The 18211-nt window shown below is 42.2% G+C and overlaps 1 protein-coding gene across 10 annotated transcripts in view; it reads right to left on the bottom strand.

Moving 5' to 3' along the window:
* TFDP2 (transcription factor Dp-2) overlaps nucleotides 1-18211 on the bottom strand; it is a 165833-nt gene that overhangs the window by 47666 nt on the left and 99956 nt on the right. For 8 of the 10 annotated variants that reach the window (XM_075132200.1, XM_048863680.2, XM_075132203.1 and 5 more), the window contains 2 exons: nucleotides 7686-7807; nucleotides 2041-2088 (listed from right to left, as the gene is read on the bottom strand). In XM_075132200.1, coding sequence (XP_074988301.1) covers nucleotides 2041-2088; nucleotides 7686-7807 — 170 coding nt within the window. The remainder of the gene's footprint in view (nucleotides 1-2040; nucleotides 2089-7685; nucleotides 7808-18211) is intronic. The other 2 variants (XM_048863679.2, XM_075132202.1) reach the window with 2 other exon arrangements.

The raw sequence follows: 18211 nt of genomic DNA, 5'->3' as shown, positions 1-18211 counted from the left end.
ATGACATCTTCATCAGGAGAGGACGAAGAGATGTTGGTCACAGGAATAACCTCGTCTACTCTCACTTCCTGTTCCTCAAAGATCTCCTCTTGAGGATCAGGAGGTCTGGATAGAGAAGCTGAAGGAGATTGTCTTCCTCTATCCTTTTGGGTGACACTAGATACCCTTGAGAATTGGTGTTTATAGGCTGCCTGTGGGTCTCAGTAGGGCCAGTGAGGTGGTGCTAAGTGCATGGGTGGGGACACCCAAGGGGGTCCATACCAACTGGGTGAGCTGTGCCTCCCACGGCAGTAAACTGGGGTTGTAGCGATTTCTGGGTGGCTGGCTTCTTGGTATTGTAATGGGAAGCCTTCCACAGACACTGAATAAAAATCATCATCATCCTCTTCATCATCGCTTGACAGAGGTGAAGCGGTCATGGATGCTGGGGGAGACTGCCTCAGTACTGCACATAAGTCAGGGGACTGAGATATGGCTAGTATTGAGATCATGTCAGTGCTGAGTAGAGGTGAGTCAGGCATCTCTGAGATTAGTAAGTCTTCAGAGAAATCTTTTGAGCGATGAGGTAAGCTGAGCAGCAGAAGCTGATGTAGACGGAGCCGATGGTACCAAGAGTCTTCTGCACTCCAGTGAATAGCCGGTAGGTGTTGTTCTGGTCCCCTGTGGAGCCGAAGTACTTGGTACAGAGGCCTGAGAGGACTCCGTGGTGCCACTTTGGAGGAGCTATATTGCTCTATACCACTCCTTTCCCCAATGGTACCGATCTTCCCGAGTCTGTGCCCTTAGAGTCTTTAGATTTATTGGTGGTATGGTACCTGAGGATCCTGCAGCCTCGTGGGTATCCAATCATAGGTCGATCGGTACTGAAGTGGTTTTTCTGGTCTGGGATCTCTCTCTCTTTTCTCAGGGGACTTTAGCCCACTTCTTTGAGAGGAATCCAAAGATTTCCTCTTTGAAGTCACCAGAGAGCGCTGAGCCGAGGACACTGATAGAACTGACTTAGTCAAAGACCACTGTACAGGAGAGGTCCCAGGGCTGGGGTCAGAGGTTGGTCTGAGTGAACTTTCCATCATGAGGCATCTCAATTATAGTTCACGGGTCTTCCTAGCCCTTCATTTTAGTTTCACACAAAACATGCACTTTTGAGGCACGTGTGACTCTCCGAGGCAGCGAATGCAGCAGGAATGTTCATCACTGACTGGAATGGCTTCTCGACGGGAGAGAGAATATTTAAACATGGGGAAGATGGGCTATCTTTTCCAGGGTTCACTTCCCGAGAGAGAAGAGACAAAGAAGAACTAACTAAGGACAGGGAGTTAGATATTCTAATAACAAAATAAATAGGAGAAGAAAAAAAAGAAAAGAAGCAGAGTATTAACACTAATGAAAACTCTAGGAACTACACTATTAACTGCAAATCAAAAGTAAGATATAGATAATGAACTCTGAAATCGGACTCTGATAAGGCTCTGTCTGAGGCGAAAGGCGTTTGAGAAGGAACTCAGGGTGGCTCGCCTGCACTGAGGCAGAGCACAAGATGGGAAGAGTGCATGTGTGGGCCGAACGGACACTGCTACCTAAAATCTCTGGTTTGAGGTGCAAGGACATGAATACAACTAGAGTGGGGCACCCATATGGACAATACTTGAAGAAGAAAAATAATTTAACACCTGTTTCAGAGTAGCAGCCGTGTTAGTCTGTATTCGCAAAAAGCAAAGGAGTACTTGTGGCACCTTAGAGACTAACAAATTTATTTGAGCATAAGCTTTCGTGAGCTACAGCTCACTTCATGTGTTTGTTACATAGAAAACCAGAACCATTCCACTTCTGGGAAAGAGTTTCATTTATTTTTAACGGTTTTCTTTTTTGTCTCTATGATTACTGCAGACATACTATTATAACTAAAGTAGTTTAGCTAGGGAATAAGAGTAATGGAAAACCACTGTAAGTGGGAACTTGTTATCTCTCCCTCTCAAATTGGAACTGAAAGCAAATCTGGTTACAAATATAGAGACAGAACACACATTCAGCAATACTCACCTTTCTGAAAAATCTGATTCTATAAATTCCCGAGCCCGTTTTCTGTCCCTAGGGAGAAGGAAACATTTTTTTTTTTTTAAATTTAACATCTTTCTTTTATGCAGGGCCAAGAAAATATATACATTTTGTATATAGGAATATCAACAGCCTTGTACTTGAGCATTTAAAAAAACATTCATTTTTAAGTACAGTTAAATGTACTATGCAAACTATAATGAGAGAAAAAATAATGCAAATATCACCTGACGGAATTTAAGTGAGAAATGGTTAAAATTTTGGACCCAGCATGGTACAGAGAACAGAATATCATAGTGGGAGTGAGGAAACATAGGTTCTATTCCCAGGTTTGCCACTGATTTGCTGCTCAGGCAAGTCACTTGGGCTGGCATTATTCAATGTGCCTAAGGGAGCTGGACAACCAATCCCATTGAAATTCAATGGATTTGAGTTGCTAAGTCTCTTAGACTCCTTTGAAAATCCCAGTCTTAAATTCTGTGCCTTGGTTTTTCCCATCTTAAGGAGATGATAAAGGCTACCTTTATAAAGTACTCTGAGATCTACAGATGAAAAGATGAAAACATTATTAAGTATTAAGATTTCATGATGGATAATGTATTCACATATCATCCAACTTATATCTTTGTTATATAACAAGGTCCTACAATTTAAGAAAGAACAGATACTTACCCTATACTAACTGTACATATACTCAATCAGTGTGTATTCTACTATAGGTGCGCATGCATGCACAAATGGATTTATTTAACACTAGAATCTAGTGGGGTTGTGCATGCACCAGGTTCCTTCTTGTGATTGAGGATGAAGGGTGGGGTTGTTGTGACCCTTACTTAGTTCCTTCACAATTTGAACGCTGTGGTAGTAGAGGACTCTGAAAGTAGGGATGAGGGTGGTTTGTGGGACCCATATGGACCACATTAACTTGAAGAATCATAGTTACTGCGGGCTAAGTAACCCTTCTCCCTTCTTTGAGTACGTGTCTAGTGTGGATCCCACACTCTAAATGACTGGCAAGCTGGATGGTGGTATGTATAGCAGCTGCATCAGTCAGAGATTGAAGCACCGCTTCCCCCAAATTTGGCATCTGCTCTGGCAGCTAAGTCCAATGCATAATGCTTGTCAAGATTGAGTGGATTACTCCATGTTGCTACCTTGCAGATCTTGAAAACTGGAACATTCCTGAAGCAGGCAGAGGATGCTGCTTGAGCCTTGGTGGAATGAGTTTTGATGTTCAGTGGGAAAGGTACACCAGCCAACTGGTAACACAATGAGATACAGCATGTTATCCACCCAGATATCCTTTGTGATGATATGGCCTGGACTTTGGAGTGGCCACAACAACCAGAAATAAACAGGGAAACAACCTGAACTATTTGGTTTTGTCAACATAGTAAGGCAGGCTCTGGAAACGTTCTATGTGTGTAACTTCCTCTCCAGGTAACAATGGGGTTTTGGGAATATATCTTTGGGAATATATTCCAAAGACTGGAAGATTGCTTGATTCAGATGTAATTTTCAGACTAGCTGGGTGATGTATTTACGGATAAAGTGATGCTAAAAACTTTACCCTATAAAACATCGGGGAGGGAGGGTCAGTCACAAGCACCTTGGAGCTTGCACACTCTCTTGGCTGAAGTGATTAAAACTAGGAAGACAGTCTTCAGAATGAGATGACAACCAGCATTCTGAAAGGGACTTAAAAGGAGACCCCATGAGTCTTGAGAGGATAGTACTAAGGTTGCAGACAGGTTCTCTGACCAGGCCGTGAGACACTTTGACATTATCAAGTGAGAGATAACTGAATAAGACTGTACAGGTGGATAGCAAATAGAAATTGCTGCAAAGTGGATTTAATAGAGCTGAATTAAAGGCTGGAGTGTTGTAAATGCACCAACTAGTTGAGGCTCTGTAGTACTGAAGCCTAGTCGGACTGCTCAAATTAAGAAATTTTTCCATTTTGACAAAAAGTCCTTCTGGTGGACATCTTCCTGATCTGTATCAGGATCTTTTGGACTTTTCTAGAGCAGTCCCTGTCTTTATCCAGCCAATATCCAAGCCTGTCAGGTGCAGTGACTTAAGATCAGAATGGAGTATCTGACTGTGCTTTTGTGAAAGCAGGCCCTGGAATTCTGGGAGCTGAATCAGAAGCTGAATGGACCGCTGCAGAAGGTTTGCCAGCCAAAACTGCTTTGGTCAGTATGAAGCTATGCGAATGATCACAGCTGTCTCTTGATTTTGGAAATCACTTTGGGGATCAGTGGAACTGGTGGAAAGGGGGGGCTGAATACCACTACAGAAGACACACATCAGCCAAGGAGCCTCGGTTCCTGCCCCCTCTGGAATGCTTGATGTTATCCTTGGTGGCAAACAGTTTTATCATGAGAACCCCCCCATTTATGATTAATCTCCACAGGGACCTCTTTTGATTGGACAGAGATTGTCTGCTCAGGAAGGCTGCCAGGTCATAGTTAATTTCCATAAGTGAAGAGCCATCAGGGTTATCCTGTGTTGGTGGCACCCTGTCCAGGGCTTGATGGACTCCAGACAGAGAGGAGACAAGCATGCGCCTCCTTGCTTGTTGATGAAGTGCATTACAGATGTGTTGTCTGTCTGGATCTTCACTGATAGGAAGGCCAGGCAGGCTAGCCTGAGGTGCCGAGCTCCAGGACACTGATGTGGAACCCCGTGTTCTGAGTGATAGCTATTGCAACAGGAATTTGTCTTCAAAAAGGTATACTTTCACTGATCTAGGAGTCAAGGCTCCTATGAACTTTATCATATGTGATGAGTTAAGAGAGAATTTTGTGTAGTAAGCACCTTAGTTCAGAGAACAGGAATAGCACGTATTCTAAGCTTGCCACCATCTCCTTTTAGAAACTGCCCTTAGTCAGCCAATCATTGAGGTAAGGGTAAATGGGAATGCACTTTCTTCTGAGATGGGTCACTGCTACTTCTAGGCACTTTGTAAAAACTCTTGGTGCCACAGAGAGCCTGAAAGGCAGTACCTTACACTGGTAATGATTGGTTCTCACTGTGAATCACATGTACTTCATGTACACCAGATGGATAGCTGTGGGTCTCTCATTCCCTGTGCTGCTCCTGGTCTGGTTGAGGACTCAGATGCTGTATCCTTCAAAGAGTGATGTTTTGTGTCATCCCTCTGAGACCTCCCTTCACATTTGATGCTGTCTTTGGATTCCATCTGTCTCTATAAGTGAGTGCTGTCTTTACGTAAAGGCATGGTTGCCAGTTTTGATGCCTGTGTCAGAGAGACCAGTGCAGGTGCCAGAGCAGTTAATGACGAGACTGTCATTACTGAGGCCTTCAGTTGAAGACTTCACTGATGTTGAAGTAATCAGTGTTGAAGTCACTGGTGCCAGTTATCGTGGTGCTCTCTTTATCTTCTCTCCAGTGCTTGATCCTGGGTTATGATTTGGGCTCAAGGGAGCTCTGGCCAATGCTGGCTCATTTGGCCTTGCTCTAATAGTGATCTTCATTTCTGGGTCCAAAGTTACCATCATCGATTGCTCTAGCAGATATAGCTTGAGCTGGGTGTCCCTGGAGGAAAAGGACTTACACACAGAGCACCTGTCTGGGATACGGCATTCCCCTAGGCAAAAGAGGCATTGTGTCCATCCTTGGTGATCAGTCACTCACAGGAGGGCAGGGTTTAAACACTTAAAATTTGGAGTTTGCCACAAGGTGTGGTGGTTAGCATGAAGTGCCTCATCCTGGAGTACAGGAGGATCCCCAGTAACTTTTCTTTTCTCTCTCTCTCTCTGTCAAAATAAATATTTCTTTACAAATTTGATGACATAAATGGTTTTAAAGTCTCTAAGAAGAGTAGTGTGTTGGCCAGGTGGAAGGTTCCTTCTCACTGCCATGGGTGGTAAGAGGGAATTGAGAGAGGGTCAGAGCCACTCTACCTTTAATCCCTTGTGTAGGAGCATGAGGAGGCACAGGGTGCACGTGTAGTCCTGAAAGACTCTGTTATTCAAAAGAATCTGATCTCGCATGCATGAGGCACGTGTACACCTAGTGTAAGATTCAGACATAGAACTTTAGAATCTTGATCAGAACATCAACAGATTAGGAGTAATCATTTAGACCAAGAGACTTTTGCAAGTCACAGAAGTCTGGCTGTCCTTCAGTGCTAGATGTAGAAAAGAAAAGAGTCTCCTATATCAACCAGTGGGACAGAAATCTGAATGTCTAGTGATATTTAACAAGCACTCTAAATACCCTGCTACCATATCATACCATATACCATACCATATATCACAATAACATACACACTAATAGAAAAAGACAAAAAACATAAGAGGGCCAACCTACTGACTTACCCTTAGTTCAACAATGGCCATAAATTGGATTTACTCCCCAAAAATTCAGAACCAGTTGCTCTTTCAGAAGATTAAAAAAACCTGGCTAACTGGTCATACAGTTTACTTGTCAACTGTTCAGGTTGTCATTTCTGCCACAGAGCAAAAAGTGCTTAACAGGCCTTGTGGCTAAAACATAGGACCAATAGTCAGGATAGAAAATTCTATTCCCATTTCTGCCACAGACTTACTGGGTACCCTTTGACAAGTCACTTAAACTCTCCATGCCTCCATTTCCCCATCTTTAAAACTGGGAAGATATTACTGACATACACATCACTGGTTAGAAAACTGAGGATTACTTAATTAGTGTCTGAAAATTGACCTGAGAATCCTGGATGGAAGTGCAAAATATTACTGAGAGAGTAATAATATTAATAGTTGATGTAGCATCATCCAGCCACTTACACACACTGTGCCTTTTCTGTCTGTCTAATTTTTTATAAGGTCAGCCATCACCATGGTATCTCAGCACTTACAGCATTCAAAAGATATATAAGCCTATTTTAAACGAGCAGTAGTATTTGCAGGGAAGGATATGTTGATGTTGGACTACTGGGTATACTTGTCCTAAAAGTCTTACTTGAAAATTAAAAGTGATCTTCAAAAACATTGTACTAAATCTGTCCATGATATCTTAAGGTGCAGGAATGCCGAAATCAAAAAATAAAGGGGTCCTGAAAGATTTTAAAGGTCAAAACCCAAAGCACCTTGCTCTTCAGTCAAAGATCTCTGTGAGAACAGTAGATTGCAACACGGTAAATCACTAATATGAAAATACAGTCATCAGCAACATTTAGAGTTTATCACTAGTTTTATGGCCTGTTTTAAAAAAATAGCTGTTAAGGCATGTTTGACACACCCGTCTACTGTTGGCAAACACCAATAGTCCTCTACAGTAAGGATACCATAAATTTGTACGGATCTATGAAGAGCAAGGACTTGTTTTAATTCCGCAAATACATTCAGTCCTTTGCATTACTACAGGAAAATAAGTTTCACCACAAACCCATATACAAATTAGGTAGTGAAATGAACCCGGACTGAAATCACTGGTACATGTAGTTACACGCTTACATATTACAGACATTAAAAGTACAAAATATGCTTACAGCACACACCCTTTGAACTGTGTAGGAACTAGGATATTTGAGCCAAGATACACATGCAAGAGTATACAGAAGAAAAATCAAAACAGGTTTGCCTCACTGCCCAGCACTTCTCTTTAAACAAACAAATCCTTACTCTGGAATCCAGGCAGTGGCTTCTGTTATGTGCGTCTGAGTGACCATTGCTGGTGCTGGGGTGTATGGACTCCCAATCAGAACACTCCCTGAATTGGTCAGTCTTTGTGGTGTGCTTATGATCTATGAAAATTAGAAACAAAATTATGTTCTATAAAACAATTTAAAAGTAAATGGACATAAATCAAAACTAATCATGGTCTTAAGCAACAGTAAAACAATTTTAGCATTATATAAACTGCAGTCACATGCACTTAACACTGAAGAGGCATCTCTTAAAAATATGGCCTCAAACTATCCTGCAACATATTATATTCCAGGCCTTAATGTCAGATCCAATTCCACTGTCATTTGGCAATTTCTTTCAATCTAATGAGAGAGATTTTCTTAAGTAAAGAGTATGAAATTGAACTTTTGCTTACAATGCATGTATCAGAGGTGAAAGGCTCTCTCTCTCTCACACACACACAGCTGTCTCTTGATTTTGGGGATCAGTGGAACTGGTGGAAATGGGGGCTGGATACCACTGTAGAAGCAGGCATCAGCCAAGGAGCCTAGGCTCTTGCCCCTTCTGGAACACCTGATGTTGTCCTTGGTGGCAAACAGTTTGATCATGAATCTCCAAAATCAAGAAAATTCTGCAGGACTGTAGATGAATTATATAATCATATACATAAAATTATGAAATCTATACCTTAAAATTCTGTTTAAAATGTTGTCTACATTAAAAGAGACCTGTTGCAGCTGAATCAGCGGGTGCAGCTAATCAGTTCTGAACACAGTTTAACTCAGGGATCTCAAACTCAAATCACCACGAGGACCACATGAGGACTCGTACATTGGCCAGAGGGCCACATCACTGACACCTTTTCATATAAAGATACAAAAGCCCTCCCTCCTCTGCCCCCAGCCCTGCCTCCACTCCACCCCTTCCATGAGGCCCCGTCCCCTCCCTGCCCCTAGTCCAATCCCTTCCCCAAATCCCCGCCCCGCCTCTTCCCCTGAGCGCGCCACGTCCCCGCTCCTCTCCCCCCCTCCTGGAAAGTTCTAAGCGCTGCCAAACAGCTGTTTGGTGGCGGGAAGCGCTGGGAGGTAGGCAGAGGAGCGAGGAACGCGGCATGCTCGGGGGCGGTGGAGGTAGGGGTGCAGGGAGCTATGGTGGGCAGCAGGAAATAACTCAGTGGGCAGCATGCGGGCCTCGTGTTTGAGACCCCTGGTTTAACTCCAAGTGTAGACAAGGACAAACCAAGTTGCCTAAAATAGTAACTTGATTTCTTATTAATCAATCAATCAGTTTACCTGTACTTTTCCTGAGGCCTGTAGTGATCCATGTGAGTCAAAACTGCAAACCTTAGATTTTGATGGGACTAAATTTCAGTCATTCGACTAATCTGGTTGGCTCTTATTCAGGCAATAAAAAAAGGCCTACACAAACAACTGTTAGGTTAGTTGGGTTATGTATTCATGAGGCTTTCAAGTTGTAATGGGTCCACCACAGTAGGGATAAGTATATCCTTCTTGGAACAATCAGAATCCTATGTGTACTGTTGACGCTGGGCCAGAATTTTTTCAGTATCCGATATTGCAAATGCCTCATTCGTAGATGAGCGTAGGGAGTTACATTCATCGCTGAAGCCATGAGACCTATTAACCACACAAAAAACGGATAAATTTGTTCTGGAAATTGATGTAGAAGGTTTAAGGCTGATTTTTTTCTTTAATCATCTGTCTCCACTGTTAAGTCCAAGATGGCTCCTGTAAAAGGAATCCATTGAGTGGGTATTAAAAATGATTTTTCCCAGTTTATTCTGAGCCCTACATTGTTGAAAAGCATACAGATCTGAGGCATGACTATAGAGAGGACTTTCTTTGATGGAACAGGTTGAGAAAGTCCATCCAATAAAGGTGAAATAATTCTGCTTCTAGAGAATTAACCCAAAATATCAAACACTGGGTGTAAAGTCTCCTCCACAGCTCTTTATAGCATGCCCAGAATCTTAGGCATTATATCCTTTAGTTCAGAATAAGAACTACATCCTCTGAAGGGAATGAAAATGAAATCCTTACATTATCACCTGGGATATTTGACCCTCCAATTCTGGATCCATCTCATGAATTCATTTGATTAACATAGTTCTTCTTCCTCCTCTAACAGCATACCAGGAATGATCACTGATCCAGTGTCTTCAGCTCCAGAGGCTTGAAGTTCTCTCCCATGGCAAGTGGAGAAAGTTTCCTTGGATAAATTTGTCCTGGTGAGGGCCAATACAGCTATCTAATCTATGGTGGAACCTGCATTCTGGACAGAATTCTATATTTGGATCCAGGCGATAAAAATTTTGTTGATAAGGATCTTCATCACACTGCCTTCTTACAAGCAGTCTTTCTTTGTGCTGCAGTATCTGTTCCTGATCAGAGTCATATTGCAGATTCAATATCAGTTCTGAACCTGATGCTAGGAGTGATAGAGCTTCTGGCTGTAATATTGAGAAAGGTGAGACTTCTTTGCTCAGAGAATCAGAAGGAGTCTTACATGGAGGAGAAACTGAAGAGCTTTCCTGATTTTGTCCCTATACGCTCGCCCTATTCCCATGTATACTTCCTTGGTGACATGCCCCTCCAGCCATTTCCTGTACATATCCCTTTTGGTTTTTAGATAGCTAAAAAGCTCCTTGTGCAGCCACATTGGCCTCCTGTCTCTCTTATCTTTCCTTTGCATCGGAATAGCTTGATATTGAGCCTCTAGTATTATACTTTTAAGAACTGCCAGCCCCCTTTGACCCTGATCTTTCCATGGGACCATGCCTATTATTTCTATGAGTCTGTTGAAATCCATCTTTCTGAAGTCCAATGTCCTTGTTTTGCTGTTCTCATGTCCTCCTTTCATAGAATATTGAATTCTATCAGATCATGATCACTTCCTCCCAAGTTTCAGACCACCTTCACAACTATTTCAGCCCTGTTGGTCAAAACCAGCTCCATAATGGACGACCCCCTTTACAAATACTTTACAAAGGTTTGTAAGAACCATTATTCCTGATTTACAGATAAGGAAACCGAGGCATAGAGAGATTAAGCAATTCATCTAAGGTCACTGTGTCAAAGTGACTCATCAGCTGGCATGCCACCTTGTGGCTAGGTAAGGTGTTGCAGGGTTTTCTTCTCCGCAGTCTTGCTGCACAGATCTGCTAGTGATCCCCTTTTTCCTTGTGACTTGGCCCTCTGACTCAGTCACCTTTGGTCTCACCACTTTTGGGGTAAACCAGGGTTTTTACCAATAGTCCCAGGACCTCACAGGATGTTGATAGCCTTGAGCCAGGCCTAATAGTCTCTCTGGCAATTGTGTCTGGAGTCTTCCTGCTAGTCTTCCCATTGAGAGTACAGGGGAACTCAGTCCCTCCCTCTACTCTGGGTTCCAACCCAGGGATTATCTGGTCAGTCCTCTTACTCCTTCTGTGGGGTATTCTTCCTGCATTAACCCACCATCTCACCAGGCATCTCTCCTCGGGTCAAGCTCCAAGTCCTAGTTCTCTAGGTAACAAAGAAAAGGAAACTAAATGATTACCGTTAAAGTGCCAAGTCAGTCATTTATCCTTATACTAAGAACTCTGGTAAAGTATTTAAAAAAGAAAGGTTACTTCTCTTCTAGTAACTGCAGTTCTTCAAAATGCGTGCCCCCTATCTGTAGTGCATTGTGGGGGTCCATGTGCTCCATGTGCCAGAAAGCCAAAGATTCTTGCTAGTAGTATCTGTTGGTCTGTGTCTGAGCCCCCTCCTTCTCATGCTTTAAGTACATTAAGTATTCAAAAACACAAGAAATGGAAGCAGATACAGGAGAGCCAGATTGTCCCTTCATCCAAGTTTGAAATCCAGGCCACTTTAGATAGTAACAAATTCTAGTAGATTGCTTTTGTGAGTTAATTAGTACATCCTGCACAGATGAAGAATGCGACTGCTCAAGAGCAGACTGCTCAAGTCCAATCACTCATGTCATCAGGTGAAGAGACTGTGGGTCCATAAGAAAGATCCTGCCCTCCTGCTTGGACAGGAGAGTTGACGGCAGGGGAAGATATGTGAAGACTCTGCTGGACAGCTGAAGGAGACTGGTAATGACCACTGCAGATATGGCCAAGTCGGGGCAATGAGTATCATCCTTGCCCTGTCCTGATAATATCTTTCTTTTAAATCAATGGGAAGAAAGGAAACACATTCATCAAGCCCTTCCTCCAATGCAAAAGGAAGGCATCTGACAGGGACTGTCGGTCTCTGCTTGCTCTGGAACAGAGAGGCAACATATTCTGTTGACCCTTGTTGTGAACAGGTCAACCTTTGACTGACCCCAGCTGGAGAATATAGTCTGAACCAACTGATCCTTTACAGACCATTTGTGCATCTGGGAGCTGTCTCTGCTAAGACAGTTCATGACGATACTGTTTTCCCCTACTAGGTGCAGGGCCACAGGATAAAATGTCATGACAAACACACCATTTGCCTCTGTGGACAGAAGAGCAGAGTGGGCCGCCCCTGTTTGTTGTTGTCATCATCATCATCGGCAATCCCTCAATTCGAGGATGATCTCTACCACAGCTTGATGTAATACATCACTGATGTATTGTCTGTCACAACCTGTACAACACTCCCTTGCAGGTAAGGGAGGAATGATTTGAGAACCAGATGAACAGGTCTTAATTCCAGTACATTGATATGCATGGATCCCTCCTGAGGGGGCCAGTGCCCTTGAACTGTCAAATGATTCAGATGTCCTTCCTAACCCTTTGTTGATGTGTCTGAAGTCACTGTACAGGATGGACTTGTAGGATTGAACTGTGCACCTCTGAGCACATTCGTCTCGACTGACCATCAGTGGAGGGAGACTATGACATTCTGAGGCATGGTGATCAATGACTGAAGGTTGTTCTGATTTCGTCTGTAAACCTGAGACATCCAGTGTTGTAAATGTCTCATCCTTAGATGGGCAAAATGGATTATGTAAGTAGTAGCTACCATGAGACCCAGGAAGAATTTTAAATCTTCTGGGTGGGACACTGTCAATCTATAATGGTACTGACTAATCTTGATAAATCTATTCTCTGGTAGACAAGCTCTGACTTCCACAGAGTCCAGTACGGCACCTACAAAGGGAATCCTTTATGAGGGGCAGAGGATTTTCTCTGGGCAATTAAGAAAGAGCCCAAAGTCTGAAAAGAATTTATTCTTGAAGCCGATATGGTTTAACAGCTCTTTGTGCAAGAGAGCCTCGAGTAGCCAGTTGTCTAAATAAGAGTAAACATAAATAGCCTGATTCCTCAGATGACTGCTACCACAGAGACACAGTTTGTAAAAATTCTGGGTGCCGTGGAAAAGCCAAATGGGAGCACCGTGTATGGATAGTGGCAACAAGCCACTATGAATCACAGATACTTGTGATGATTTTGATGAATGAGATGTGCAAATATGCATTCTTTAGATCAGCGGTTGCAAACCAATACATAACTGACAGCAAAGGGGTTATGGTGGCGAGAGATAACATTCAGAACCAAAACTTTCAAATGTATTTATTTAAATCCCTTAAATCCAGTATTGGCCAAACCCCACCCCAATAAGGCCTTAGGTCCCATGACTGCCAGTCACCCCAGCAAGTAGGATTTGGTGCCTGCAGGAGGCAGGCCATTGGGTGGTACAAAGCAAGCCACAGACTTCTGTATTCTTCCTCCATCTTCTTCCTGCTAGAGTTACCACTGTACATCCAAAACAGAATGTAACAGTGGATCCAAAGGGAAGAATGGAAATCCAGCGTTTTATGGAGATCCTGTAGGTATCCAAGGCAGAGGAAGCAAAGGGTGGTCCAGGGGAAAACGCCCAATGTCTTGTGGCCTATTCTTCTTAACAGAGGACAAGGAAGATGAACTTGGAACTGGGTAAATATGTCTCCTTTTGGAAACCCTAATCTTCCCATCCAGAAATGATGAAGCAACCAGAGCTGGAAGGTGATTCTTGTCTGTCACGGTGACAGAGCTCTTCAGAACTGACCCCGGAACTGAAAGAAGATCCAAGAATCACAATGCAACATTAGACACAGGTCTGTATCCCTTGTAACTGAAGATGGAATAGACCTCTGCTTTGGAACTGTAGCAGTTTTGTCAGAATCAGTTGGATCGGACAGGTCTGATGCACAGGAACCAGCACTACTAATATTGGCCATTTTGGCTCTAAGCCTCCTTTTCTTCGATGCTATGACAGAAGGAACTGAAGGCATTGATTCTGACCCACTGAGCAATTCCATCTTTCTAGCACTGGAAGTGGAAATCAGAACTGGTAATGGTCCTGCACCTGCAGGGTTTCCATTTGGGTTGAATAGGTGGGAGGAACAAGGTATGGTATCAGTGCTGAACTATCTCTCAACCTCTCTTCCAGAAATGAAGCAGTCAGATCTGACCACATGGGCCTCCATTTAAACATCTGGAGCCTCAGGGGATTGACTGAGTGAGGCGCAGGAACCAAGTCCAACACCAACAGGGGTAGTGGCTTCTTGGAACCCTTCAGTTGTTTGGAGCCATTGGCAGCCACAGGGGCAGAGAGACTGATCTCTTACACCTAGGATCTGAGTCCTGACCAGGTCTAGATGGTCTAGCTACGAGGTCTTCTTTTAGGAGGAGGAGCTGCAAGTGAATCTCCCTATCCTGGGTGTGAAAGTTTGGCAAACAGAACACCCAGAAGGTGAGCATCTTTCTCCCAGGCACTTGAGGCACCACATGTGGTTGTCAGATGCAGAGAAGACAGCCAGGCAGGAAGCGCACTTCTTGAATCCAGCTTCTTCTGTTTCCTCAGTTCCTCCATAACCCGAAGCCTGGAGAAATCTGAATTCATGAACTAACTATACTGAAAATGAGCTAACACTATTTCTAAGTAGAAAAGAGACTCCAAAGAAACCAGAGCAGTTCACATCTGCCCAGGCATGCAGATGGAAGAAACTGGGGTAGTGAGGGAGCTCCACCCCCTTTATAGCCTCGCCTTCAGTGTGTCATGATACTGAAGGGTGGGAGGGCATGGTAGCGCATTAGCTGACACTGCTAAAAGAGGTTTTTACCGTAAGGCAGTACAAGGTGGCACAGCACCCATAAGTGGGAATATGCAGAAACACTTGAAGAAGAACCATTCTTTAGTTTATTTATAAAACAAACCCAGATTTTTTACTTGTTAACACTGCTTAAAAATATTCAAATTCAGTCATGAATTTCAGAGCATCTGTGACTTATAATAGTAAGCAGATAAAACTTCAAGATGTAAAACAAGACGGGCAGTGAAGATATTTTAGAATAGTGCAGTCGAGGAGACTGTGAATAAATTTAACTGTTAACTTATTGTAGAACTGATGCCAAATCAGTTCTACAAGTTGTTTGCTTGCAATGCAGCCAGATTGTTATAGTAATTATTTTCAGAAGTGCACTCAAACATTCTCTGGGTTTGAGTCCTTCACTACTTGCTTCTACTTTTAGTTGTAATAAACATTAGTTAGCATAAAATTACCATACTCTGCTCAGGCTTGCAAGCCACTGAAATGTCAAGGTGTTTGTTGGCACAAAATACTGCCATAGTTCACTGGCTAGCACACAACTGGATTTCAACATCATTTTATAACAAAGGAAGATAACAGTGTAAGATTGATTTTACTCCAACATTTCATTTTATTCCAGCAAGACTCCCGTGATAAACTTTCCATGAAAAAGCTCTTTCAAGATGCTTATTTTGTTTGGTTGTTGGGCTTTGTGACATCTAAGGAATGACATTTTAGTTATGTTTTGAACACCACATGTATTAAGCTTTAGGATGTATTGTATTCCCTCTTCTACCATTCAATGTATTAAAACCTGAATATATATTCATCAGCTACCTATGCTGTTCATGTGGCCTAGGGTATTTATTCTAATGGGTTACAACATAATATTTAGAGTATACTCCTTCCATTTTTCCCCCCTCACCTGAGTGTCATTTTAAAATTTCTTAAGAAACACTGCCAATACTTCCTACAGCCATGTTTGGTTTCTCTTAAAAATACAGGTAGTGGCCAGTTTGAAAAGAGATGCTTTTGGAAATGGGAGAAACAGCACAAGCCAAGGTATTTGGACAGTTTGATATTATCGGAGCCTGACTGACTTAATTGTGTTGTAACTGTGTTGGGAATAAGAGATCCCCCAAGATGGTTGTATCTGTAGAATGTAGGTGGACACTAAAAGATGGAATATCCATTATCAGTTTACTTTAATACTGACTTAAGAATCAGAAAACCTTAATGGTAGAAATTAAGCAGTGCTTAGTTAGTTGATTTAGTTGAGTTTTTTTAAACAGTTAAACCAATATTGAAACTGGATGAAAACAATGTAACATATTCAGAGTTTATAAGCTAAACATTTTGATTAAATATTAAAATATTAAAAGTTTTGTCCAGTTGTTAAACCACCACTGAAGATTTTAACCACCTCTTCTTATACTGATCTGCTGCAGTACTACAAATGATATAACTTTTCAGCAAGTTGGCCCCACCCAGCATGACTCTCACATGCCAATTATAATTTAAAATATTATTTTCAGTTTGCTTTGCAGTTTGCTCATGTTGAGTTGCACTTTATCCCCTCTAAGCTTTCACATTACTAGCCTGAGCTGAAGAGATTGAGTTTTCCTTTAAGTCATAATACTAACACACCATAAAGAGACTAGTATAACTATAATCTCATCATAGCATTACTATGACAAATAGTAAATTATATTTAGAATGTGCAAACCACTTGAATGTTACAAAAGATGGGTCATTATGGCCTTTACTTGTTGTACTCTAGTGCCCTCTAGAGTAAACAGACAATAAAGCAGGTCATAGAATGCATTTTTTTACAAGGTCCAACCTATAAACATAGCAGGGCCCCAAACTGATTAACACTGTTTGGCCTAGCCATTACAGATGGGATCTAGTCAGGTTTTTAAGACTGACAATGAATTTTTCTACTCCCTTCAGTGTCAAAGCTGCAAACTGTCATAATCAGGGACACTAGAGAGACAAGGTGGGTGAGGTAATATCTTGAGTTAGTTTCCAAGATCTGAAGAGCTCTGTGTAAGCTTGTTTCTCTCACCATCAGAAGTTGGTCCAATAAAAGATATTACTTCACCCGCCTTTTCTCTCCAATATCCTGGGACCAACACAGCACAAAAAAATCCCTGATTGTTATTTTAATATCTACATTTTTTTACAGCATGTAGAATCAAAGTTTTCCTTTAAAAAAAAATCATTCTGAATTGTATCATTTTCTGTTGCAAAGTAATAATCTGGCTGTCCTATTAACCCAGACTGCCAAAATATAACAGCAAAGCTATTAACTCTATATGGGCTTGTCTATAGCTATACTGGTATAGTTATATAATTGCCAGCATAAACTAACCTGCAAAAAGGTACTCTTATTCTGGAATAAGAGTAGCTAAATAGGCAGTTATATCCATATAACTATAGCAGTATAATTATACTGCTATAGTTATGCTGGTTAATTTCCCTGGTAGATACCCTATCACTTAATATGCCTTATATTTCATTCCCAGTCTCTCCTATTCCAGTACAATATGCCTTAAAGGGGTGTTGATTTTAAAGCCTGCTAATAGCAAGGAACATTTACAAACTATTGTAATTAAGCAATCAGAGGGCACTTGTACAGTGCATCAGGAAAGGCTTGTACACACTGGGAAAAAAAGGTGTGTTCTTACCACGTTTTAGCTAACCCATTGTAATGGCCACAAGGTAAAGTCTTAGTATAGACTAGGTAGTCTGTAGTATTCACATATTTTAGCAGGTCAAGCTAAACCACTAGTGTTTACCTCAACCAGCTAAAATTTGTTAAAACTACAACTCTCTTAGGGCTTGGCTACACTTACATTTTCTAGTGCTCTAACTTGCTGGCTCAGGGGTGTGAAAAATCACCGCCCTGAGCGCGCAGCAAGTCAGAGCACTTTAAAGAGCTAGTGTAAACAGGCTCCGAGAGCTGGGAGCCACGCTCCCAGCACTCGGAGCTAATCCCCTCGTGGAGGTGGATTACCAGGAGCTCTGGGAGAGCTCTCTCCCAGCACTCGCACGTGATCACACTCGCACTTCAAAGCGCTGCCGCGGGAGGGCTCCCACAACGCTTTGAAGTTTCCAGTGTAGCCATATCCTTACCTTCACTAGGATTTTAACATGGGTTAAAAAGACTCCTTTTTCCTAGTGAAGACCTAGATTATGACTGTTCAGTGTCGATAAGTCCCATACGTTCAGGTGAATTACAATAGAAATCGGTAAAATAATTAGGAGTCCAGGGGCACCTTAAAGACTCCATGCATCTGAAAAAGTGGATTTTTTACCCACAAAAGCTTATGCCTGAATAAATCTGTTAGTCTCCTCCCTGTTTTTGTGGATACAGACTAACACGGCTACCCCTCTGATACTCGGTAAAATAATGAACACATATATAATATATTACTGACTAAAAGGGTAGCCATTTGTTTGACTACATT

The sequence above is a fragment of the Caretta caretta genome, chromosome 9 (genome assembly GCF_965140235.1).
Source record: "Caretta caretta isolate rCarCar2 chromosome 9, rCarCar1.hap1, whole genome shotgun sequence".
Taxonomy (NCBI): Eukaryota; Metazoa; Chordata; order Testudines; family Cheloniidae; genus Caretta; species Caretta caretta.
Note: the sequence above shows the minus strand (reverse complement) of the source record. Positions and strands in the feature narration are given on the sequence as shown.